This window comes from Henckelia pumila, chromosome 1 (genome assembly GCF_033568475.1).
Source record: "Henckelia pumila isolate YLH828 chromosome 1, ASM3356847v2, whole genome shotgun sequence".
NCBI classification, from domain to species: Eukaryota; Viridiplantae; Streptophyta; class Magnoliopsida; order Lamiales; family Gesneriaceae; genus Henckelia; species Henckelia pumila.
Genome location: NC_133120.1, coordinates 45,573,921 through 45,600,872, shown reverse-complemented (window position 1 = coordinate 45,600,872; position 26,952 = coordinate 45,573,921). Strand labels below are relative to the sequence as shown.

At 36.9% G+C, this 26,952-nt stretch overlaps 1 protein-coding gene, 1 long non-coding RNA gene and 1 other non-coding gene across 3 annotated transcripts; 2 read left to right on the top strand and 1 right to left on the bottom strand.

Moving 5' to 3' along the window:
• Positions 1-6,899: 6,899 nt before the first annotated feature.
• On the top strand, positions 6,900-8,594 carry LOC140875972 (uncharacterized). Its single transcript, XR_012148624.1, has 3 exons — positions 6,900-7,238; positions 7,401-7,677; positions 7,957-8,594. It is a non-coding gene; the product is annotated as an uncharacterized lncRNA (long non-coding RNA).
• Positions 8,595-11,796: 3,202 nt separating this feature from the next.
• On the top strand, positions 11,797-12,392 carry LOC140861915 (uncharacterized). Its single transcript, XM_073264919.1, has 2 exons — positions 11,797-11,917; positions 11,986-12,392. The coding sequence occupies exons 1-2, from the start codon at positions 11,797-11,799 to the stop codon at positions 12,390-12,392; spliced, it is 528 nt and encodes a 175-aa protein (XP_073121020.1).
• Positions 12,057-12,163, bottom strand: LOC140876920 (small nucleolar RNA R71). The gene has a single exon (XR_012149147.1). It is a non-coding gene; the product is annotated as a small nucleolar RNA R71 (small nucleolar RNA).
• Positions 12,393-26,952: the final 14,560 nt, after the last annotated feature.

Below are 26,952 nucleotides of genomic sequence, written 5' to 3'. Positions count from 1 at the left end.
TATTGTATATATATTTTATTGTGTAGTATTATTATCAAAAATATTGGTGGTTTAGTGGTTAGAGTTCAGGAGGAGAGAGGAGAGAGGAGAGTCAGGTTCGAATCCTGGAGAGGAGAAAGGGAAGAGAGGGAATACAGGGGAAAAATAAGAGTTGGACATAAATTTTTTTTTTTTCAAAAAAAAAAAAAAAAGACCAAACTACCCTTAATTGAGATCCTTTGACTGAATTAAAAAGTCAAAAGTCCCTTTTATTGAATTAAAAAGGGGAAATTGTGAATAAATCCCCGTTGGCAAACTTAACTTGCTTTTCAGTCCCCATTTCAGAAATTATGTGTTTACACTACCTGACAAAAGCCTGACATGTGTTTGAACTTCCCAATTGATGCTAAATTACGAAATTGTTCTCAACTTTACATGAAACCAAATAATACCAATTGAAATTTTTGAATGATTATGCAAACGTTGGTTTTATTTTTTTAGTCTTATTGTATTGATTGTGATTATTTTTTTTGTCTAAATTTTTTATTTATTTATTTTTATTAATTGTTTGAAATTCTTGAATGATTATGTAGACGTTCGTTTTACTTGAAATCCTTCAATAATATTTTAAGGTTCATAAATTATTTTTTTTAGTTATTTATTTTGATGTATTTATCACTATTTTTATGTGTTTGTTCTTGAATTTGTTATGTGATTTTTGTTTATATTGTTGGTCGTTTCTGTTGAATAATTATTCATTGAGTAACACTCTTGTGAGAGGTCTCATTCGTGAGACGAGTCAATCCTACCCATATTTATAATAATAAGTAATACTTTTGGCAAAAAATGTAATACTTTTTAATGGATAACCCATATAAGAGACCCGTATCAAAAAAATGACCCTTGAGACTGTCTCATATGAGTTTTTGTTTTATTCATTTGAAATGATTGAGTGACTATCATTTATTTTGTTTTTCGAATTTTTTTTTAAGCTGCTTGTTAATTCATTTTGTAATTTCATTGGAGTATCCCGTTACAAATAAAAAGACAGTGAAGATGGACACTAATCAAGCTTGTGTTGTTGCGAGTATATATTATGAAAAACTGAGTATATCATCTGATGAACATGGATCGCTGGAAAAACAAGTTTGAATTATTTTTATTGTATGGTTATGCTTTTAAGTTTGTTGTAAGTACGGAATTATTAATTATTAGGTAGACATTTTGTAAACTCAATGTAGTTCAATATGTTATTTAAGCTTAAGGGAAACCAATTTTTATGCGTGTTCTGTATTTTGTACAAAAGTTTAAGGTAATAGTACATAACTTGTATAATTCTTCGTCTTTCCAGATTGATAAATTGTTTTACTAAGATTGAATATATATGTCAACCAGCAAAAATAAATTAGGTTCGAATTCTTCTGAATTCAGAATAAATCCAAAATAATTTGGAACAATCTCAGATGAATCGTGATCCAATTCATGAATTTTGGTCATCTTATGTCATGTGTATTATTTGAAAAATATATAAGTGAATACATCGTAATGAGATCACGTGTAATTGTGGGTGACAAAGATCGGCCTTGACAAATGAAATTAAATTTGATTTGAATTGTCCCTGATTTTGAATAATTCCAAATATATTTGGAATAATATTCGAAATTTATCGCACAAGTACATATGAAATAGGAATGATGGACTCATTCTTTGCACACCGACAAATATGTTATGATTTGGTACATAATACACATCGTGATCTTTATTAGCAAAATTTTTTAACAGAATGGTGCTCTCATTGGGTCATTATCAATGTCTTCATCCTACACCTTAGACAAGAGTGGAGCAAGACACATTACTAGACAAATACTTGGGTGATGTTTCTACCAATCTCTAGGGATTGAAAACTCATATCCACTTGTGTTATGCAGTGTATTATAGGATATTGGTGCATGTTAACATGGTCATGCCTTCTTGTTCCGCAAATCAAAAAGAATATTCTGCATAATTTTGAGATTGTTCCTAATACATGTCATTTTGATCCAAAATCACTTTTACTAGTAGAGTGTGATCTTTGTGGCCCAGAATGTTTGTACTACAATCGGAACACATTGTTCTCGATTCAGTAATATTTATCTCGTCTCTACGTACTAGTTGTGCTCGATCTCGCACGCACATGTTCTGAAAGATAAGCGTTATTAGAGTAAATGATATTTCTAAAAAATGAGAAAACATCATATTAAACAAGTTACGAGTTTGGATTTTGGAACAATCTTTTTGATTTGCGGAACAAAAAGGCATGTTTATGTTAACATGCACCAATATCCTATAATACACTGTATTACACAAGTGGAGAGGAGTTTTGAATCCCTAGATATTAGTAGAAACATCACCCCAAGTATTTGTCTAGTAGTGTGTCTTGCCCCACTTTTGTCTAAGGTGTAGGAAGAAGACATTGATCACGACCCAAAGGGAGCACCATTTGTGGATGTTGATTGCCACTCAATGTAGACAATAGGGGTATATTTTTCAAAATCCAAACTCGTAACTTGTTTAATATGATGTTTTCTCATTTTTTTTATAACTATCATTTATTCTAATAACGCTCATCTTTCAGAACATGTGCGTGCGAGATCGAGCACAACTGGTACGTAGAGACGAGATAAATATTACTGAATCAAGAACAATGTGTTCCGATTGTAGGACAAACATTGTGGGCCACAAAGATCACACTCTACTAATGAAAGTGACTTTGGATCAAAATGTCATGTATTAGGAACAATCTCAAAATTATGCAAAATAATCTTTTTGAATTGAGGAACAAAAAGGCACGCCCATGTTAACATGCACCAATATCCTATAATACACTGCATGACACAAATGGAGAGGAGTTTTCAATCTCTAGAGATTGGTAAAAACATCACCAAAGTATTTGTCTAGTAGTGTGTCTTACCCCCCACTCTTGTCTAAGGTGTAGGAGGAAGACATTGATCATGACCCAATGAGAGCACCATTTGTGAATGTTGATTGCCACTCAATGTAGACAATAGGGGTATATTTTTCAAAATCCAAACTCGTAACTTGTTTAATATGATGTTTTCTCATTTTTTATAACTATCATTTACTCTAATAACGCTCATCTTTCAGAACATGTGCGTGCGAGATCGAACACAACTAGTACATAGAGACGAGATAAATATTACTGAATCGAGAACAATGTGTTCCGATTGTAGGACAAACATTTTGGGTCACAAAGATCACACTCTACTAGTAAAAGTGACTTTGGATCAAAATGGCATGTATTAGGAACAATCTCAAAATTATGCAGAATAATCTTTTTGATTTGCGAAACAAGAAGGCATGCCCATGTTAACATGCACCAATATCCTATAATTCACTGCATAACACAAGTGGAGATGAGTTTTTAATCCCTAGAGATTGGTAAAAAATCACCCAAGTGTTTGTCTAGTAATGTGTCTTGCCCCACTCTTGTTTAATGTGTAGGAAGAAGACATTGATCATGACCCAATGAGAGCACCATTTGTGCATGTTGATTGCCACTCAATATAGACAATAGGGGTATATTTTTCAAAATCCAAACTCGTAACTTGTTTTATATGATGTTTTCTTATTTTTTATAACTAGCATTTATTCTAATAACTTTCATCTTTCAAAACATGTGCTTGCAAGATCGAGCACAACTAGTATGTAGAGACGAGATAAATATTACTGAATCGAGAACAATGTGTTCCGATTGTAGGATAAACATTGTGGGTCACAAAGATCACACTCTACTAGTGAAAGTGAATTTGGATCAAAATGACATGTATTAGGAACAATCTTAAAATTATACAGAATAATCTTTTTGATTTGCGGAACAAGAAGGCATGCCCATGTTAACATGCACCAATATCCTATAATTCACTGCATAACACAAGTGGAGATGAGTTTTCAATCACTAGAGATTGGTAAAAACATCACCCAAGTGTTTGTCTAGTAATGTGTCTTGCCCCACTCTTGTCTAAGGTGTAGGAAGAAGACATTGATCATGACCCAATGGGAGCACCATTTGTGGATGTTGATTGCCACTCAATGTAGAAAATAGGGGTATATTTTTCAAAATCCAAACTCGTAACTTGTTTAATATGATGTTTTCTTATTTTTTATAACTATCATTTATTCTAATAACGCTCATCTTTCAGAACATGTGCGTGCGAAATCGAGCACAACTAGTACGTAGAGACGAGATAAATATTACTGAATCGAGAACAATATGCTCCTATTATAGGACAAACATTGTGGGCCACAAATATCACACTCTACTAGTGAAAGTGATTTTGGATCAAAATGTCATGTATTAGGAACAATCTCAAAATTATGCTGAATAATATTTTTGATTTGCGGAACAAAAAGGCATGTTCATGTTAACATGCACCAATAACCTATAATTCGCTGCATAACACAAGTGGAGATGAGTTTTCAATCCCTAGAGATTGGTAAAAACATCACCCAAGTGTTTGTCTACTAATGTGTCTTGCCCCACTCTTGTCTAAGGTGTAGGAAGAAGACATTGATCATGACCCAATGGGATCACCATTTGTGGATGTTGATTGCCACTCAATGTAGACAATAGGGGTATATTTTTCAAAATTCAAACTCGTAACTTGTTTAATATGATGTTTTCTTATTTTTTATAACTATCATTTATTCTAATAACGTTCATCTTTCAGAACATGTGCGTGCAAGATCGAGCACAACTAGTATGTAGACACGAGATAAATATTACTGAATCGAGAACAATGTGTTCCGATTGTAGGATAAACATTGTGGGCCACAAAGATCACATTCTACTAGTAAAAGTGAATGGAATGTATTAGGAACAATCTAAAAATTATACAGAATAATCTTTTTGATTTGCGGAACAAGAAGGCATGCCCATGTTAACATGTACCAATATCCTATAATTCACTGCATAACACAAGTGAAGATGAGTTTTCAATCCCTAGAGATTGGTAAAAATATCACCCAAGTGTTTGTCTAGTAATGTGTCTTGGCCCACTCTTGTCTAAGGTGTAGGAAGAAGACATTGATCATGACCCAATGGGAGCACCATTTGTGGATGTTGATTGCCACTCAATATAGACAATAGGGGTATATTTTTCAAAATCCAAACTCGTAACTTGTTTAATATGATGTTTTCTCATTTTTTTATAACTATCATTTATTCTAATAACGCTCATCTTTCAGAACATGTGTGTGCGAGATCGAGCACAACCAGTACGTAGAGACGAGATAAATATTACTGAATCGAAAATAATGTGCTCCGATTATAGGACAAATATTGTGGGCCAAAAAGATCACAATCTACTAGTGAAAGTGACTTTGGATCAAAATGTCATGTATTAGGAACAATCTCAAAATTATGCAGAATAATCTTTTTGATTTGCGGAACAAAAAAACATGTTTATGTTAACATGCACCAATATCCTATAATTCACTGCATAACACAAGTGGAGATGAGTTTTCAATCCCTAGAGATTGGTAAAAACATCACCCAAGTGTTTGTCTAGTAATGTGTCTTGGCCCACTCTTGTCTAAGGTGTAGGATGAAGACATTGATAATGACCCAATGAGAGCACCATTCTGTTAAATTTTTTTTCTAATAAAGATCACGATGTGTATAATGTACCAAATCATAACATATTTGTCGGTGTGCAAAGAATGAGTCCATCATTCCTATTTCATATATACTTGTGAGATAAATTTCGAATATTATTCCAAATATATTTGAAATTATTCAAAATCAGGGACAATTCAAATCAAATTTAATTTCATTTGTCAAGGCCGATCTTTGTCACCCACAATTACACCTGATCTCATTACGATGTATTCACTTATATATTTTCCAAATAATACACATGACATAAGATGACCAAAATTCATGAATTGGATCACGATTCATCTGAGATTGTTTGAAATTATTTTGGATTTATTCTGAATTCAGAAGAATTCGTACCTAATTTATTTTAGCTGGTTGACATATATATTCAATATTAGTAAAACAATTTAACAATCTGGAAAGACGAAGAATTATACTAAATTATACAAGTTATGTACTATTACCTTAAATTTTTGTACAAAATACAGAGCACACATAAAAATTGGTTTCGCTTAAGCTTAAATAACAGATTGAACTACATTGAGTTTACAAAATGTCTTCCTAATAATTAATAATTATGTACTTACAACAAACTCAAAAGCATAACCATACAATAAAAATCATTCAAACTTGTTTTTCCAGCGATTCTTGTTCATCAGATGATATACTCAGTTCTTCAGAATATATACTCGCAGCAACACAAGCTCGATTAGTGTCAATCTTCACTGTCTTTTTATTTGTAACGGGATACTCCAATGAAATTACAAAATGAATTACGAAGCAGCTTCAAAAACAATTCAAAAAACAAATAAATGATCGCCACTCAATCATTTCAAATGAATAAGACAAAAACTCATATGAGACAGTTTCAATGGTCATTTTTTTGATGCGGGTCTCTTATATGGGTTATCCATTAAAAAGTATTACATTTTTTGTCAAAAGTATTACTTATTATTATAAATATGGGTAGGGTTGACCCGTCTCACGAATGAGACCTCTCACAAGAGTGTTACTCAATTAATAATGATTCAACTGAAACGACCAATAATATAAACAAAAACCACATAACAAATTCAAGAACAAACACATAAAAATAGTGATAAATACATGAAAATAAATAACTAAAAAAATAATTTATGAACTTTAAAATATTATTGAAGGATTTCAAGTAAAACGAACGTCTGCATAATCATTCAAGAATTTCAAACAATTAATAAAAGAAAATAAAGAAAAAATTTAGACAAAAAAAATAATCACAATCAATACAATAAGACTAAAAAAATAAAACGAACGTCTCCATAATCATTCAATAATTTCAATTGATATTATTTGGTTTCATGTAAAGTTGAGGGCAATTTCGTAATTTAGCATCAATTGGGGAGTTCAAACACATGTCAGGCTTTTGTCAGGTAGTAGAAACACATAATTTCTGAAATGAGGACTGAAAAACAAGTTAAGTTTGCCAACGGAAATTTATTCACAATTTCCCGAATTAAAAACAAGATCAGACCTATATATTTAAATGGACCTTTTCTCTCATGTATTCAACCATTGTCGGCAAAATGAAGCTCGCTCCCTTGTTGCGAAATCTGCACATAACTTAGTAAAATCTGCACATAACTTAGTAAGATCTTGTTCTCACTATATTAATTACTGATTTCCATCGTGCACATCATATTTTGGTCAGAAATTTTTTATTTTCGTGTGTTTGATTGGTCATAAATTTTTTTCTCGTTGATCTACCATTTTTTATCTTTAACATTAGAGAAGAATTAGGGAAGGTGAAGGATCAGTCGGAGCAATCTTCAACGGCTGGTGAGCTTCGGGTTCGTGTTCAAGCTCTCCATTATTTTGAAAGCAGTAGAAAAATGGTACAGATCTGAGTTTGACATTCTTTAGCAGAAGTTATTAAACAATTGTGTTACCTTCGTCGGACGCCTTCCAATAATCTGCTACGTATGAGAAACTCCGATGTGAAAATGTTTGAGATGCGAAATAGTTGGATTTGTGAAGAGGAGAGTACGTGGGAAGATGGAGATGAGGTGGGTGGCAGTGATTTAGATTGCATTTAATTCAAGGGGTAAAATTGGAATATTTTATAAATATATAATTCTTATCCAGGTTAATATCACGCGAGCCAAACATGTATACTGATAATAATATTTGACCAAATTGGTTTGTATTTTGAAATATTTTGTTGATTGTCAATTGATGTGGTTATATTTTTCTATATTTATTTAAGCTAATTTGTATGATTAGGAGAATTTGCATTGATTAAATTCATTATATAGTTCATAATCATTGTTTGTGTTTTGATATAGGAAAATAGGAAAATAGAGCAAAAGAATTGAAGAAGTGAAGCAAAGAAAGAAAATGGAAGAAGTAGAGTTGTTCGTTAGAGCTGTTAACGAACAACTCTAACGAAGAGAAACAAGAAACAAGCGCTGTTGGGAGAAAGGAAGTGCTATCGCTCTAACGAACAGCCTTCAGAAGTGCTAAGATTGGGAAGCGCGATAGCACTTGTGATAAGCACTTGAAATATCGCTATTGTGCATATTGGTGAAGAACGAAGGAAGCGCTTCTACGCATGCTGTGCCTGGCGAGGAGAGATTGAGACAGAAAAGTTCCCGCTCAATCTGCAACTTTTCACCGATCGAGCGGGCACAAAAAAGAAAAGAAGAATTTCGAGACAGAGAACATCTCGCTCGATCTGCATGTTTCTACCGATCGAGCGACGGGAAATTCGGGAATTATATTTTAAAAAAGGAAACTTTCTTAAGAAGAACTCTATACTTTAAATATCATCTAGAACCTGATTTTAATCATCTTTTGGACGGTTGAAGCTTTAAAAAAACATCTTGACGGCTAGGTTTTCATCTCTTGTTCCTAGATTTATTTTTTCTTCAATTTTTCTTTGGATTTCATGAATATTAGTGGCTAAGTTTTAATTTTTGGTAGAGGAAGACAAAACTCTTTGAAGTTTATTTATTCATGAGATTTTGAATTTCATTGTTTAATTTTTATTTGAGTATCAAGAGTTGTTTGGAATTGATTGATATGCTTGTATGTTTAATTATTGGCTGACTATCTGATAATTTTCTCATACAATCTATAGCTAAATTAGAAATCAAATCCGTAATTGTTTGATCCCTCTAATTTGTGAAACAACTATGATTAATATTTTCCGCTTGTGAATTTTTTAATTCGTAGGAACATCTCTTGACTAGATTAAATACAACCGCTTGTGTTTGTATTGTTTAGTTTCATCAATTTCACTAGTTTGAATGCTACCTTGAATTTAAATTTCAATAGCTTGTATTTTGGTTAATTCATTGGTAAGGGTTAATTTAGAATGCTTGTGTCTAACTAATTAAAATTAAGGTGAGATAGAAATTAAATTTCCAATGATGAATATTCAATGAGAGTTAATTATTTTTAGGAATTCGATGATCGAGTGAATAACTTCAAGGGCGTAGTCGACTGATATCAATGCTTGTTTTAATTAATTGTTTCTTATTATTTTAATATTGCATGCTAGTGATAAAATTTATTTAATTTTCTTTTAATTTTTGGTAATTAAATTCAAATTTGAAATCCCCCTATTTATTTATTTTCAGTAATTTTAAGAACACAAATAAATTTCACCTTTCTCGTGGGAATGATCTCTACTCTCGCTACTACATGTTTATTTAGTTAATCTGAGTTGGGTTAATTTGGGCGCGATACGACTAAGTGTTACCAAATTTTGGCGACGTTGCCGGGGTAGGCGTTTAATTTATTTGTGTTTTGTTTTTACTTTATTTTTATTTTTTCCCCCGTGCTTCTCTGGTTTGTTCATGCTTGCAGGTGAATCTTCAGAAGAAGAAGAATTTTCCTACGATTCGGAGATAGAGAAAACGCTCCATAGAAGAAAGAAGGAGGCTCGAAGAAGATCTGAAGAAGAGGAAAAGAGGTTTCATTCGAAGAGTTTAGAGAAGAGATGACTGCAAACGCAAATCTAAGCTTGAGACAGCTTGACACTCCTGATCTGAATCAGCAGCCCCTATGCATTACTTTCCCTAATTTAGAAGCTAATGTTACTTTTGAGTTAAAATCTGGGCTAATACACTTGTTGCCTTCTTTCCATGGTCTTGCACGTGAGGATCCCCACAAACATCTGATGGAGTTTCACGTGGTATGCACAAGCATGAAACCACAGGGCGTTACAGAGGAGCAGATTCAATTGATAGCTTTTTCTTTTTCCTTGAAGAATGCTGCAAAGGATTGGCTATACTACCTGCCTCCGGGATCCATCTCTACTTGGACAGAGATGAAGAGGATTTTCCTAGAGAAATACTTTCCAGCTTCGAGAGCAGCGAATATCAGAAACGAGATCTATGACATCAAACAGTATATGGGAGAGTCACTTCATGAATATTAGGAGTATGATAGGAGTCATTTTTTCGTGTTTTATTGTTTGTTTTCTTGGTGTTTTGCATTAGTTCCATGTTGTCTTGTTCGTGTTTTTCCAAGTTTGTTTGCATTTAGTGTATTTTTGTGTGTTTTGTTTACTCCTATTGATTTATGGTTAAATTGACAGGAAAATGAGGAAAATCTGAATTTTGGGCTTCATAAGGGGGTGCGCTCGATCTGCTATATACTGTAGACCGAGTGCAGATAGTCTCAGGAGAGGCATAAATGCTTAAAGAAATTGGGCGCTCGGTCGGTAAAAATTGGCAGAGCGAGCGCATGCTGAAAAGAGACGGGCAGAAACTTGAAGAATTTGCCCGCGCGTAAAATTGGAAATTTTTATTCCTGGAGTTTTATTTGGAAAGGACTCCGAGGGGCACTATATATAGAATATTTTCAAACATTTCAAGGGTTGAATACACAGAGAATTGAGGCGGAGGCGGCTGCTGAAGATTGAAGAATTCTCCTTCTCGTTGTGAGTCTTTCTTATTCGAAATTTCTGGATTTTTATGTTGAAAACTTTGTTAGATTGAATTTTATTATGAGTTGTAGTAGCTAAACTCTCTTTTGTTGGAATTTAGGGGATCCTAACCCCGAAACATGTTTTTGTGATTGAATCATTGGATGAATTGATTTATTTTTTATATGAGTATTTGATTTTTTCATGGTTTATTATTCTGTGTTGAGGAGTAGCTAAATTTAACATAGATTCGTAAGTTGTGAATTGCTGTCGAGAGATAGATTCGTGATTAGGACGAGTGATAAAATCCATGGACTTAAATATGCATAGAGATATGATATTTAGTACATGTTGATAACCATAGACCACCAGGTTGAAAGTTGTAGGAATTCAATGAATGCAAAGCAATCAGTAATGATAAATAATCAAAGAGATTTGATTGTTTCATTAACTTGAATTAGATTGGCATAGACTCGAGAGAGAGTGATGATATTTCAGGAATTCTTTTCAAATTTAGGAGTGTAAATTAAACTTCAATCGTCCAGATTCAATTAGGGGGAAGGTGAACCGAGATTCCAACAAAATTTCCTCATATTATATTTTTCTGTGCTAAGCATTGCTGTGGTTAATTGTGTTTTTCATTCAAATATTTTAAGTTGAATTCTTTACTTTATAATTTTAGAATAATCAATTATCCAATCTTCGTTACTTTGGGTAGAGAAATAAAATAATTGAGTTATTGTGACGTAGTCCCTGAGGACGATACTCGTACTCCGTACACTTTTCTATAATTTGAGTCGTGCACTTGCGATAATATTGTGCATAAAAGATAGATAATTATACTGAATTTTAAGTGTTAGTATTTACTCGATCAAGTTTTTGGCGCCGTTGCCAAGGACTATTGATTACTTTGATTTTTCTTATTTAATTTTCTCTACTTCAATTTTAATCACTAGTTTCATCTGTGAACTGCAGGATTCTCTTGCAGTGCATGCAACATTCACCCGAAGCAGAACTCTTGCCTTTTGATCCAGAAATTGAAAGAACTTTTCGCAGAAGAAGAAGGCAACAAAAAGAAGCAATGGCAGAACAAGAACGGCTACGTGAAGATGGAGAAGCTGAGAATAATGCACCACTTATCTACAGGTCAATGCTGGATAATGCTATGCCATCTATCGAAAATGCCAGACCAAGCATCATCAGGCCAACCATAGCAGCAAATCAGTTTGAAATAAAGCCTGCTATCATTTAAATGGTGCAAAACACAGTCCAGTTTGGTGGGATGACAATCGATGACCCATATGCTTACATGAAAAATTTTCTAGAAATCTGTGACACTTTCAAGATGCAGGGAGTTTCTGATGACGTTATTTGTTTGCCTTTATTCCCTTTTTTTTGTTACGAGATACGGCTAAATCATGGCTAACAAATTTACCTGCAGGTTCCATCACCACTTGGGATGATCTCGCAAAGGCTTTTCTTACCAAATACTTCCCACCGTCCAAATCGATGAAGTTAAGAGCTGACATCACAACCTTTGCTCAAGGAGAACAGGAGACACTATATGAAGCATGGGAGCGCTACAAAGATCTATTGAGGAGATGCCCACATCACCAACTACTAGACGGTCTTGTGGTACAAACTTTTTATTATGGTGTTCCTTACTCAAATCGTACCATGTTAGATGCAGCTACAGGTGGTAATTTGTTACGAAAATCACCGGAAGATGGATATGAGTTAATTGAGGAGATGACATCCAGTAGATATCACCCTCAATCCGACAGGAATGCAGCCAAGAGACCCGCAAGAATGCATCAAGTTGATGCATTCACCTCAGTAGCAGCTTAGCTTGAAGTCATGAATAAGAGGATTGAAGAGCTAACTCTAGGGCAGTCTGCGATGCGTATTCAAGAAGTGTGGTGTGAGAAATGTGGTGCTGAACACTTCACAAAAGATTGACAGACAGACAATCCATCATATCAGCCAGAGGGAGGAATGGTGAACCATGTAGGGAATCAAAACCGCCCTAGGAATGATCCATTCTCAAATACATACAATCCAGGGTGGAAACAACATCCGAACTTTTCGTGGGGATGACAGAACAATAGGCCATATGGGAATCAGAACTATGGAAAACAGCATCAGGAGGAGAAGTCAAGCATGGAACAGATGATGCAGAAGTTCATATCATCCACTGAGACCAGAATGCAAAATCATGATGCATCGATTAAGAATCGGGAAAATCAAATAGGGAAGTTAGCTAAAGCGATGTCCAGCAGAGAGATGGGTACTTTGCCAAGTGACACGGAAAAGAATCCAAAGGAGCAGGTCAAGGCTGTTGAATTAAGAAGTGGAAAGAGAATCGAAGGTGAGAGACGAGGTGAGAAAGAGTCAGCACCAGCTGTATTAGAGAAAACTGCAGGTAAGTCTTCTACTTCCGCACCACCACCCACATCACAGTCAAATATTGTTATTCCACCACCTTTTCCTACAGCTCTCAAGAAGGCCAAGCTAGATTCTCAGTTTGCTAAACTCCTAGAAATATTCAAGAAATTGAATATAAACATTCCCTTCGCCAATGCATTGATGCAAATGCCTAGCAATGCTAAGTTCTTGAAGGAGATTCTCTCCAAAAAGAGAAAATTGGAGGAGCATGCAATGATCAGTTTAACAGAAAATTTCTCTGCATTAGTTCGGAACAAGATTCCATCGAAGAAAAAAGATCCAGGGAGTTTCTCTATACCTTGTGTTATTAATGATGTGCAATTTCATAAGGCTTTGTGTGATTTGGGTGCGAGTATAAACTTAATGTCATATTCTGTCTTCAGGAAACTGAGCTTGGGAGAGCCGAAATCCACCAGGATGTCGTTGCAATTGGCAGACAGGTCTATCAAATATCCCAGATGGATAATATAGGATGTGCTAGTGAAAGTCGACAAGTTCATCTTTCCGATGGATTTCGTGGTACTTGATATGGAGGAGGACTTGGACATGCCACTTATTTTAGGAAAACCTTTCCTGGCAACAGGAAAATCACTAATTGATGTCCAAAAGGGAGAGCTACATCTGAGAGTGGGCGAGGAGAAAATTTTCTTTGATGTGTTTAATGCACTTAAATTTTCACAAAGTAATGAAGAGTGTTTTCAAATTGACGTTGTGGACTCACTTTTATATGATTTTGTGCAGGATACATTGCAGGAACCATTAGAAGATGCACTAATATCTCCACCTCGTGATGACTTAATCAATGTAGAGATAGAAGAGATGACGGCTTACTTGAATGATAACCAGTCATGGAGAAAAGGTGGCAAGCTCAGACTCGAAAACTTGGTGACCGAAAGGATTTAGTCCTACAGAAACCAAGTCTTGAAGAACCACCAACTGTGGAATTAAAACCATTACATACCCATCTCAAATATGTATTTTTAGGTGAGAATGAAAATTTGCCTGTCATAATTTCTTCTTCTTTGACAGGTGAGATGGAGACCAGACTGCTGGATGATCTCAAAAGTCATAAGAGTGTGTTTGCCTGGAAGGTAGCAGACATCAAAGGCATTAATCCATCCATCTGCATGCATAAAATCTTAATGAAAGAGAGCATCAACCCCTTGGTCCAACCACAGAGGAGGTTAAATCCCAAGATGCAAGAAGTGGTGAAAGCAGAAACGATAAAACTTCTGGATGCAGGTATTATTTATCCCATTTCTAATAGTGCATGGGTGGGTCCGGTTCAATTTGTACCGAAAAAAGGGGGGATAAATTGTTGGAACACGGTCGTTCTCCGGATCGAAAAAGAAAGTGATACCCGGTGCAGCGAAAGTTTTAAAATTTTATATGGAACGATTCCATATGGGTATCAAATTTCTACGATTAAAATTAATAACATAAAATTTAAACAATATAAATTTTACCTTAAAATCTCGAAGCGAGATTATGGACACCAACAGATTAATCTGCTCTTGTTGTATATCCCAGGAACTGATGAACGAACGTTTCTTCAATCAGGTCCACGAACGGAAATTTAATCCCTCTGATAGACTGCACTAGAAAGTCTATCAGAAGTTTCTACGAAGAGAAAATTAACAGATTTGATTCGTTAAACCAGACTGCAAATTCGAAATTCACAGGCTGGATTTTTCGAACAGAGAGAGAAGAGGGGGGCGGCCACACCTAGAGAGAAAACTAGGGTTTTCGAAAATTTTGTGACCAGTTATTGTGTAATTTCTGCACTGCAATAACCTATTTATAATGTGGGCTGCTAACAGCTTAGGGCCCTTTAGTCATAAGTTCAAGCCTGACAAGCAAAGCCCGCATGTTCAGAAATTAATATAAAATTCATCGTGACTCAGATTGATAAACCAATTTCACCAATGTGTACAGAAACCATTTCTGCATCTTTTAAAGTCAAGATAAATTTTCTGAATCCGAATTCAGTGATTTCCAAAAATGTCCATCACTATGTCATTTTAGGAAATCTTACTCCCTCTACTCTTAAATAAGAAGTCCTACTTCTTTATCCACTAAATTTAACTCTTTAAATTTAATTATCTCAACGGGGATTAAAAATCCATTACTTGTGTGACCCTCAATGGTTAAGGGATACAGTTAGCCATGGGCTCACAACTCCTTGTGACTCAGAACAACAATTTTTGACTTACCCAACGAATCATGGTAAGAGCGCCTAGCAACATCGCCCCATGATTCCCTAGGTATCACTGATAGTGCTTGCAAGAACCAATAGATTTTGGTTAGCGTACAGTACGGTCCCTTCATCCATATATCCCGATCGAATCAACAACCATTGGTACATCGAGAGTCGTTCAAGATTCGATAACTATGCAATGCATCTTGAAGATCAAATAGTGACATCGCATGTGCTACTAGGAAACCAAGTAACCTAAAACACATCATGTACTCTGGCCAGAGATTCGTCACACTAATATCTCCTCAGATTGCATAGGATATCCACACTCGCAAGTGTGCGGTGAATCCTTGACAACAAAGCATCGACTCCTATATGTGTCGTAACTGTACCCAATCCCGACACCTGATGACCCCAATAGAGTCGGTAAACGAGTCAAAGCACAGTACTAGCATATAGAGTCTCAATGATGTTTCAAGTAATAAGGACTAATGGTGTACAACCAAAATCGCGAACTATATCCACTTGATAAGTGATAACCACTTGGAAAGTCCGAATAGGGTAGTTCGATCATTCATCATATGAATATCCATTTGCATGCTTCGAACATCTCTATGTTCCATACCAATGAAACGTGGTACTCGGCATCGCAAATGCTAGTCTCAATCTCGAGCGATCCTTATCCTTATTTGTGGACGGCTCAATTGACTAGGAACTGTTTAGAATATACAGTGAACATAAGATGTGTTTCATGACAGTGATCTCTCTATATTCACTATCTCATCTTACTTTAGTATATTCAAGGTCTTTATCAAAATAGCAACACTATATCATTATATAATAATAAGATAAAGTGAACGCCATTTAAAGAACGTATATTATATTAAACAAAGATTGTTTACAAAAAGAGACTCTCAAAGCCCTTAGCCACAAGTTGGCTAGCGGGGCATCAACTCTTTCGATCTCCCACTTGCCCTAAAGCTAACTAGTCATACTACGTAGTCCCATTGCTTCGCGATGTTTGTCAAATAATGGTCCTGGCAAGGGCTTAGTAAGTGGATCAGCGATATTGTCTGCAGAGGCCACTATCTCGACAGTGATGTCTCCTCTTTCCACGATCTCCCGGATGATGTGATATTTCCTCAGTACGTGTTTGGATCTTTGATGAGACCTTAGTTCCTTTGCCTGAGCAACGGCACCCGTGTTGTCACAGTACACCGGGACTGGACCAACAGCTTCAGGAATAACGCCCAACTCTTGGACGAAATTCCTCATCCAAACGGCCTCTTTAGCAGCAGCTGATGCCGCAATGTATTCTGCCTTAGTGGTGGAATCCGCTATGGTGTCCTGATTGGAACTCTTCCAAGAGATGTTGGAGAACGCGGCGATCAGATCAATTAGGATTGATACCCGGTGCAGCGGAAGTTTAAAAATTTTATATGGAACGATTCCATAATGGGTATCAACCTTACGATTAAATTGTGTGTGTGTAAAAATTAAATAACGATTATAAATTTTTACCTCAATCTCGAATCGAGATTATGGACACCAACAGATTGCTCTGCCCTTGTTGTATATCCCTGGAACTGATGGACGAACTGTTCTTCAATCAGGTCCACGAACGGATATTTAATCCCTCTGATAGATTGCACAAGAAAATCTATCAGAAGTTTCTACGAAGAGAATTAACGAATTTGATCCGTTAAACCAGACTGCAAATTCAAAATTCACAGGCTGGGTTTTTCGAGCAGAGGGGAGGGGGCGGCGGCCACAATAAATAAAATTAGGGTTTTTGAAAATTATTTTATGACCTGTTGTGTCTATTTTCTGTACTGCAATAACTTATTTATAATGTAGGCCACTAACAGCTTAGGGCCCATTAGTCATAAGTTCAAGCCCGACAAGCAAAGCCCGCATGTTCAGAAATTAATATAAAATTCATCGTGACTCCGATTGATAAACCGATTTCACCAATGTGCACAGAAACCATTTCTGCACCTTTTAAAGTCAAGATAAATTTTTCTGAATCCGAATTCAGTGGTTTCCAAAAATGTCCATCCCTATGTCATTTTAGAAAATCTTACTCCTCTACTCTTAAATAAGAAGTCCAACTTCTTCGTTCATTAAATTTAACTCTTTAAATTTAAATATCTCAACGGGGATTAAAAATCCATTACAGTGTGTGACCCTCAATGGTTCAGGGATACAGCTAGCCGTGGGCTCACAACTCCTTGTGACTCGGAACAACAATTTCCGACTTGCCCATCGAATCATGGTATGAGCGCCTAGCAACATCGCCCCATGATTCCCTAGGTATCATTGATAGTGCCTACAAGAACCAATAGATTTTGGTTAGCGTACAGTACGGTCCCTTCATCCATATATCCCGATCGAATCAACAACCATTGGTATATCGAGAGTCGTTCGAGATTCGATAACTATGCAATACATCTTAAAGATCAAATAGTGACATCGCATGTGCTACTAAGAAACCATTTCTTAAATCACATCATGTACTCTGGCCAGAGATTCGTCTCACTAATATCTCCTCAGATCGCATAGGATATCCACACTCGCAAGTATGTGGTGAATCCTTGACAACAAAGCATCGACTCCTATATGTGTTGTAACTGTACCCAATCCCGACACCTGATGACCCCAATAGAGTCGGTAAACGAGTCAAAGCACAGTACTAGCATATAGAGTCTCAATGATGTTTCAAGTAATAGGACTAATGGTGTACAACCAAAACCGCGGACTTTATCCACTCGATAAGTGATAACCACTTGGAAAGTCCGGATAGGGTAGTTCGATCATTCATCATATGAATATCCATTTGCATGCTTCGAACATCTCTATGTTCCTTACCAATGAAACGTGGTACTCCGCATCGCAAATGCTAGTCTCAAACTCGAGCGATCCTTATCCTTATTATCGGACGGCTCAATCGACTAGGAACAGTTTAGAATATACAGTGACTATAAGATGTGTTTCATGATAGACATCTCCATGTTCTACCACATCTTACATACACTATAGTATATTCAAGGTCTTTATCAAAACAACAATAGTATATCCCAATATAACAATATGAAGAAAGATAAAGTCATTGCCATTAATAAAAATGTAAATTATATTAAACAAAAGATTGTTTATACAAAGAGTCATCAAAGCCCTCAGCCACAAGTTGGCTCACCGGGCACCCACTCTTTCAATCTCCCACTTGCCCTATAGCCAACTAGTCATACTACGTAGACCCATTGCTTCGCGATGTTTGTCAAATAATGGTCCTGGCAAGGGCTTAGTAAGTGGATCAGCGATATTGTCTGCAGAGGCCACTCTTTCGACAGTGATGTCTCCTCTTTCCACAATCTCCCGGATGATGTGGTATTTCCTCAGTACGTGTTTGGATCTTTGATGAGACCTTGGTTCCTTTGCCTGAGCAACGGCACCCGTTTTGTCACAGTACACCGGGACTGGACCAACAACTTCAGGAATAACGCCCAACTCTTGGACGAAATTCCTCATCCAAACGGCCTCTTTAGCAGCAGCTGATGCTGCAATGTATTCAGCCTCAGTGGTGGAATCCGCTGTGGTGTCCTGCTTGGAACTCTTCCAAGAGACAGCACCGCCATTGAGCATGAACACAAATCCAGAGGTTGACTTCGAGTCATCCACGTCACTTTGGAAGCTAGAGTCGGTATAGCCTTCCAATTTTAGTTCTCTTCCTCCATATACCATGAACATATTCTTAGTCCTTCGTAAGTACTTAAGAATGTCCTTCACGGCTTTCCAATGCATTTGACCGGGATTAGCTTGATATCTGCTCGTGACACTCAGAGCAAATGCTACATCCGGTCTGGTAGATATCATCCCATACATGATACTACCTATGGCTGACGCATATGGTACATGTGTCATTTTCTCTATCTCTTCATCAGTCTTGGGACACATAGACTTGGATAGAGAAACTCCATGACACATGGGTAGATGTCCTCTCTTGGACCCATCCATTGAAAACCGTTTCAATATGGTGTCGATGTAGGTTGATTGAGTGAGTCCTATCATTCTCTTAGATCTATCTCTATAGATCTGTATCCCAAGAATATAGGATGCCTCACCCAAATCCTTCATCGAGAATTTACCTGATAACCATATCTTCGTTGACTGCAACATCCCTACGTCATTCCCAATGAGTAGGATGTCATCAACATAAAGTACTAAGAATGTCACCGCATCCTTAACTACTTTCTTGTACACGCATGGTTCCTCCGGGTTCTTGATGAAACCAAAATCCTTTATTGTTTCATCAAATTTCTGGTTCCAACTTCTTGATGCTTGTTTTAGACCATAAATTGATCTCTGAAGCTTGCATACCTTATGCTCGCTTCCCATGGATGTGTACCCCTCAAGCTGCTTCATATAGATTTCTTCCTTAATGTCTCCATTAAGAAAAGCAGTCTTCACATCCATTTGTCATATCTCATAGTCATACCATGCAGCTATGGCAATAAGGATTCTTATGGACTTGAACATTGCAACTGGTGAAAAGGTTTCATCATAGTCAACTCCTTGTCTTTGAGTATAACCTTTTGCCACCAATCGCGCCTTGTAGGTCAATACCTTACCATCAGGCCCAAGCTTTCTTTTGTAGATCCATTTACACCCTATTGGAACAATTCCATCGGGAGGATCTACTAAAGACCAAACTTGGTTTGTATGCATCGAATCTATTTCCGACTGCATAGCTTCAAGCCATAAATTTGAATCCGCATCAGAAATTGCTTCCTTGAAGTTTCTTGGATCACATCCAACATCGGGTTCATCTTGATCCCCTTCAAGAAGAAGACCATATCGAATAGGAGGTCTAGAAGTCCTCTCGGATCTTCTAGGTACAGGCGTGTCTATCAATGGTTCCTGAGGTGTAGGATCGTTATTTTGTATTTCGGGTTCTTCTCAAATTTCTTCGAGTTCCATCATCTCGCCTTTCTTATCCAATAAGAACTCCTTCTCCAAGAAGGTGGCATTCCTTGAAACAAACACCTTTGTTTCAGCAGGATAATAGAAATAATATCCGATTGAATTCTTCGGATACCCTACAAAATAACATAAGCTGGATCGACTATCCAACTTATCTCCCACTGTTCGCTTCACGTAAGCAGGACATCCCCAAATCCTCAAGTACGAATACTTAGGAGCTTTGCCATTCCATAACTCGTATGGTGTTTTGTCCACTGCTTTAGTGTGGACGTTGTTCAACAACAATATCGACGTTTCAAGCGCATAGCCCCAAAACGAAGGTGGAAGCTCAGTGAAGCTCATCATGGATCGAACCATGTCCAACAAAGTTCGATTACGACGCTCCGATACACCATTAAGCTGTGGTGTCATAGGAGGAGTCCACTGAGAGAGAATCCCATTCTTTTTTAGATAGTCCAAAAACTCGGTACTCAAGTATTCTCCACCTCGATCTGATCGAAGTGCTTTAATACTTTTACCTAGCTTGTTTTCTACTTCAGCCTTGAATTCTTTGAACTTTTCAAATGCTTCAGACTTATATTTCATTAAATATAAATACCCATACCTTGAATAATCATCGGTAAAGGTAATGAAGTAGGTGTGGCCATATTGAGTCCCAACTCTAAATGGACCACAAACATCTGTATGGATCAAATCCAACAGATTTTGACTACGCTCAGGTTTCCCCTTAAAAGGAGATTTAGTCATTTTTCCTTTTAGGCAGGATTCACAAGTAGGTAGAGAGTTAATATCAGACATATCAAACATGCCCTCTCCCACTAGCTTGTTCATCCTCCTTGAGGAAATATGACCTAGCCTAGCGTGCCAAAGGTTTGCCGGGTTTTGGCTATCGATTTTCCTTTTGTTTGTTGTTGCCGGTTTATCAACATAATTTATTGGAACGTCTTTTAGTTTTAAGTTGTATAGATCATTTTCAAGTTGTCCATTTCCAATCAAACATTCATTCTTGTAAATATTGCAAATCCCATTCACAAAATTGCAAGAATAACCATCTCTATCAAGCATAGAAACAGAAATAATGTTTTTAATCAAATCCGGAACAAATAAAACATCTCTTAAAAGTAACTTAAAACCGTTCTGCAAAAATAAATAAACATCTCCCACAGCTTTAGCTTCAACTCTGGAACCATTCCCGAGCCTCAGCTGGGTCTCACCCATTCTAAGCCTGCGACTTTTTGTCATCACCTGCAAATCATTGCAAATGTCAGATCCACATCCGGTATCCAATACCCAAGAAGTAGTATTAAGTGAAACATTTATTTCAATATAGAACATACCCTTCGCAGTTCGCAACTGCTCCAGATATTCCTTGCAGTTACGCTTCCAATGACCGGGCTTCTTGCAGTAATGGCAAACATCCTTGGATTTTTCCATGTTTGAAGCCTTTGTCTTGTACTTCTTCTCGGGTTCGATTTTCTTGGGTGGGGCAGAACGTTTCTTACCCTTTGTACTTGGCCCCTTCTTAGCAGAAGAAGAGGAGCCCACCAAGAAAGCCGGTTTATCCTTCTTTAATGTGGATTCATATGTCACAAGCATATTGACCATCTCTTCAAGGGAGGCCTCTATCTTGTTCATATTGAAATTTACCACAAATCCGTCAAACGAAGAAGGAAGAGACAGAAGTAGTAAGTCTACGTTGAGTTCATGCTCCAACACCAAATCTAGGGTTACCAACTTCTGTATGAGCCAAATCACTCGTACCCCATGATCACGGACCGAAGTCCCTTCACGCATGCGACACGTCATTAGCTCCTTTACAGTAGCGAACCTTTCAGCCCTCGATTGAGCCCCAAAAAGTTCCTTGAGTTGAACGTGAATGTCAGCAGCATTCACGGTGTCCTCAAATCGCCTCTGGAGTTCATCAGACATCGAGGCTTGCATATAGCATTTGGTCTTGATATCATGGTCCCACCATGTATCAAGTTTGGCTAACTCCTCCGGACCTACGTCAGCTGGTGCTTCCTTCGGAGGAGATTTTTCTAACACGTAGAGAATCTTCTCCGAAGTCAAGACAATCTTCAACTTACGAAACCATTCCGTATAGTTTGCGCCAGTCAACTTATTTTGTTCGAGGATCGAGAAAAGTGGATTACGCGAATTCATCTTATGAAATACTGAAAAGAAACAGACAAATATCAGTGATTGTTTAAGCAATTTACTAAGACATAAAATAGGCGAAATTTATTTTATGAATCTCACTCCCACTATTTTAACGATTTCACTACCCTATAGTGAAAACGGGAAACTGTTTTCCTTAGTGGGAACATGGAGTCCAATTGACAAACTTATGGTCCCGAATAATATCAGTCAACCATAATTTTCAAAAGGTAGAGCCCAATTGCTTCCAAAGCAACCTCCATGTTTTTACCTCATGTCCAATAAGGGCCCAATAATATGACGCCATTTATTGTGACATGTCAAGATGACCCATCAATATTAAGTTGTGATGGACGGTCGCCATGTGGATCCCCCAATAATATGAGCCGATCCCATGGGAGTTCCACCCAACTTACAACATGTGTCGATCCAATGTACAGCTTTCCGACGAACGGGCCCCCCCAATAATATGAGCCGGACCGTATCCGCGGGTAGCATCTCATACATTGATCGTTGATGGAAGGTAGGAACATTTAAACAAATTTAAATTTCCTTTATTTATCTTGATATCAATTTTAAATCATATTTAAAATGAGGGATTTTAATTATAAAAATTTGTCTCATCATTTTTAAAATTTTTGTATGCTTGCCGGATTCACACAATTATGTCTAAAACATGCATACAACTATAATATCACATATTATATAGGATGATCGATTCCATTTCTAATCGACCCGTGGTTGCCAATCACGAGTCTTAGTCCAATCCTAGGTAATATGCAGTATGCAATGCAATCCTATTACATTTGCTTCCAATTTACATTTCTTCTGTCTTTATTGTCTGCTGGGCCCACCTCCATCTTCAAATCTTGATCTCCCACTAAATCTAATGTATTTACAATAAATAACAATGACAAGTAGGGGATACATTTTTAAGGGGTGGGAACGGGCCATAAACCAAGCCCACTTTTATTACATATGACATTCATATTGGGCCATAAACCAGGCCCATTAATAAAACCAACAACAATAAAACAAATGTAAATTCCTAACATACACCTACAAAATTGGTCATGGCAATCGATCATCCTTATCCAATAACATTTAATTCAAAATTAATTTATTGGATAACATGCAATGGCAATTTAAATTTAAAAGGATAAAATCATATTTCATACATAAAATCTTATTTTACATACAAAATCATATTTTATCTTTTTATCAAATAAAATCATATTTTATCTATAAAATCCAATTTTATACATAAAATCATATTTTATCATCAATTGTACCAAAAATAATTAATTTCAAAATTCAATTTAACGGATAAAATATTTAAATTTTCCAAAAATTCAAATTTATCCAAAAATCAATTTTAAAATTTTCGGACTCGAACAATTCGATCCGACGCCTCGTGGACCAATCAAAAACGATTTTCGATCGGACCAAAAATAGAATTTTAACATATTAAAATTTAATTTAAAAATTAAAAAATTAATTTTTCCCGCCGGCCGCCCGGGACATTCCCGGGCTGCCCGCGCCCTAATGGGGTCGGGCCGGGCAGCCCGGCTGCCCCTAGGGCAGCGACCAGCGCTGCACAGGGCGGCGCACGGCGCTGCCCAGGGCAGCAACCATCGCTGCCCCCCCCCCCCCCGGGCAGCGATCCAATCGCTGCCCGGGTTTTTGCCCGAAAAAAAAAATTTTATTTTTAAAATATTTATTTTGTTTCAAAAACCGAGGCTTAAAAATTTTTGTACAATCGATTAATTTAATCGCTTGATCTGAGCAACCTATCTCTGATACCACTGTTGGAGAACGCGGCGATCAGATTAATTAGGATTGATACCCGGTGCAGCGGAAGTTTAAAAATTTTATATGGAACGATTCCATAATGGGTATCAACCTTACGTTTAAATTGTGTGTGTGTAAAAATTAAATAACGATTATAAATTTTTACCTCAATCTCGAATCGAGATTATGGACACCAACAGATTGCTCTGCCCTTGTTGTATATCCCTGGAACTGATGGACGAATTGTTCTTCAATCAGGTCCACGAACGGATATTTAATCCCTCTGATAGATTGCACTAGAAAATCTATCAGAAGTTTCTACGAAGAGAATTAACGAATTTGATCCGTTAAACCAGACTGCAAATTCAAAATTCACAGGCTGGGTTTTTCGAGCAGAGGGGAGGGGGCGGCGGCCACAATAAATAAAATTAGGGTTTTTGAAAATTATTTTATGACCTGTTGTGTCTATTTTCTGTACTGCAATAACTTATTTATAATGTAGGCCACTAACAGCTTAGGGCCCATTAGTCATAAGTTCAAGCCCGACAAGCAAAGCCCGCATGTTCAGAAATTAATATAAAATTCATCGTGACTCCGATTGATAAACCGATTTCACCAATGTGCACAGAAACCATTTCTGCACCTTTTAAAGTCAAGATAAATTTTTCTGAATCCGAATTCAGTGGTTTCCAAAAATGTCCATCCCTATGTCATTTTAGGAAATCTTACTCCTCTACTCTTAAATAAGAAGTCCAACTTCTTCGTTCATTAAATTTAACTCTTTAAATTTAACTATCTCAACGGGGATTAAAAATCCATTACAGTGTGTGACCCTCAATGGTTCAGGGATACAGCTAGCCGTGGGCTCACAACTCCTTGTGACTCGGAACAACAATTTCCGACTTGCCCATCGAATCATGGTATGAGCGCCTAGCAACATCGCCCCATGATTCCCTAGGTATCACTGATAGTGCCTACAAGAACCAATAGATTTTGGTTAGCGTACAGTACGGTCCCTTCATCCATATATCCCGATCGAATCAACAACCATTGGTATATCGAGAGTCGTTCGAGATTCGATAACTATGCAATACATCTTAAAGATCAAATAGTGACATCGCATGTGCTACTAAGAAACCATTTCTTAAATCACATCATGTACTCTGGCCAGAGATTCGTCTCACTAATATCTCCTCAGATCGCATAGGATATCCACACTCGCAAGTATGTGGTGAATCCTTGACAACAAAGCATCGACTCCTATATGTGTTGTAACTGTACCCAATCCCGACACCTGATGACCCCAATAGAGTCGGTAAACGAGTCAAAGCACAGTACTAGCATATAGAGTCTCAATGATGTTTCAAGTAATAAGGACTAATGGTGTACAACCAAAACCGCGGACTTTATCCACTCGATAAGTGATAACCACTTGGAAAGTCCGGATAGGGTAGTTCGATCATTCATCATATGAATATCCATTTGCATGCTTCGAACATCTCTATGTTCCTTACCAATGAAACGTGGTACTCCGCATCGCAAATGCTAGTCTCAAACTCGAGCGATCCTTATCCTTATTATCGGACGGCTCAATCGACTAGGAACAGTTTAGAATATACAGTGACTATAAGATGTGTTTCATGATAGACATCTCCATGTTCTACCACATCTTACATACACTATAGTATATTCAAGGTCTTTATCAAAACAACAATAGTATATCCCAATATAACAATATGAAGAAAGATAAAGTCATTGCCATTAATAAAAATGTAAATTATATTAAACAAAAGATTGTTTATACAAAGAGTCATCAAAGACCTCAGCCACAAGTTGGCTCACCGGGCACCCACTCTTTCAAGAGACAGCACCGCCATTGAGCATGAACACAAATCCAGAGGTTGACTTCGAGTCATCTACGTCACTTTAGAAGCTAGAGTCGGTATAGCCTTCCAATTTCAGATCTCTTCCTCCATAAACCATGAATACATTCTTAGTTCTTCTCAAGTACTTAAGAATATCTTTCACGGCTTTCCAATGCATTTGACCGGGATTGGCTTGATATCTGCTCGTGACACTCAGAGCAAATGCCACATCCGGTCTGGTAGATATCATCCCATACATGATACTCCCTATGGCTGATGCATATGGTATGTGTGTCATTTTTTCTATCTCTTCGTCAGTCTTGGGACACATAGACTTGGATAGAGAGACTCCATGACACATAGGTAGATGTCCTCTCTTGGACTCATCCATTGAAAACCTTTTCAATATAGTGACTATGTAGGTAGCTTGAGTAAGTCCTATCATTCTTTTAGATCTATCTCTATAGATCTGTATCCCTAGAATATAGGATGCCTCACCCAAATCCTTCATCGAGAATCTACCTGACAACCATATATTTGTTGACTGCAACATCCCTACATCATTCCCAATGAGTAGGATGTCATCAACATAAAGTACTAAGAATGTTACCGCATCCTTAACTACTTTCTTGTACACGCATGGTTCCTCCGGGTTCTTGATGAAACCAAAATCCTTTATTGTTTCATCAAATTTCTGGTTCCAACTTCTTGATGCTTGTTTGAGACCATAGATCGATCTCTGAAGCTTGCATACCTTATGCTCGCTTCCCATGGATGTGAATCCCTCAGGCTGCATTATATAGATCTTTTCCTTAATGTTTCCATTAAGGAATGCAGTCTTCACATCCATTTGTCATATCTCATAGTCATAACATGCAGCAATGGCAATAAGGATTCTTATGGACTTGAACATTGCGACTGGTGAAAAAGTTTCATCATAGTCAACTCCTTGTCTTTGAGTATAACCTTTTGC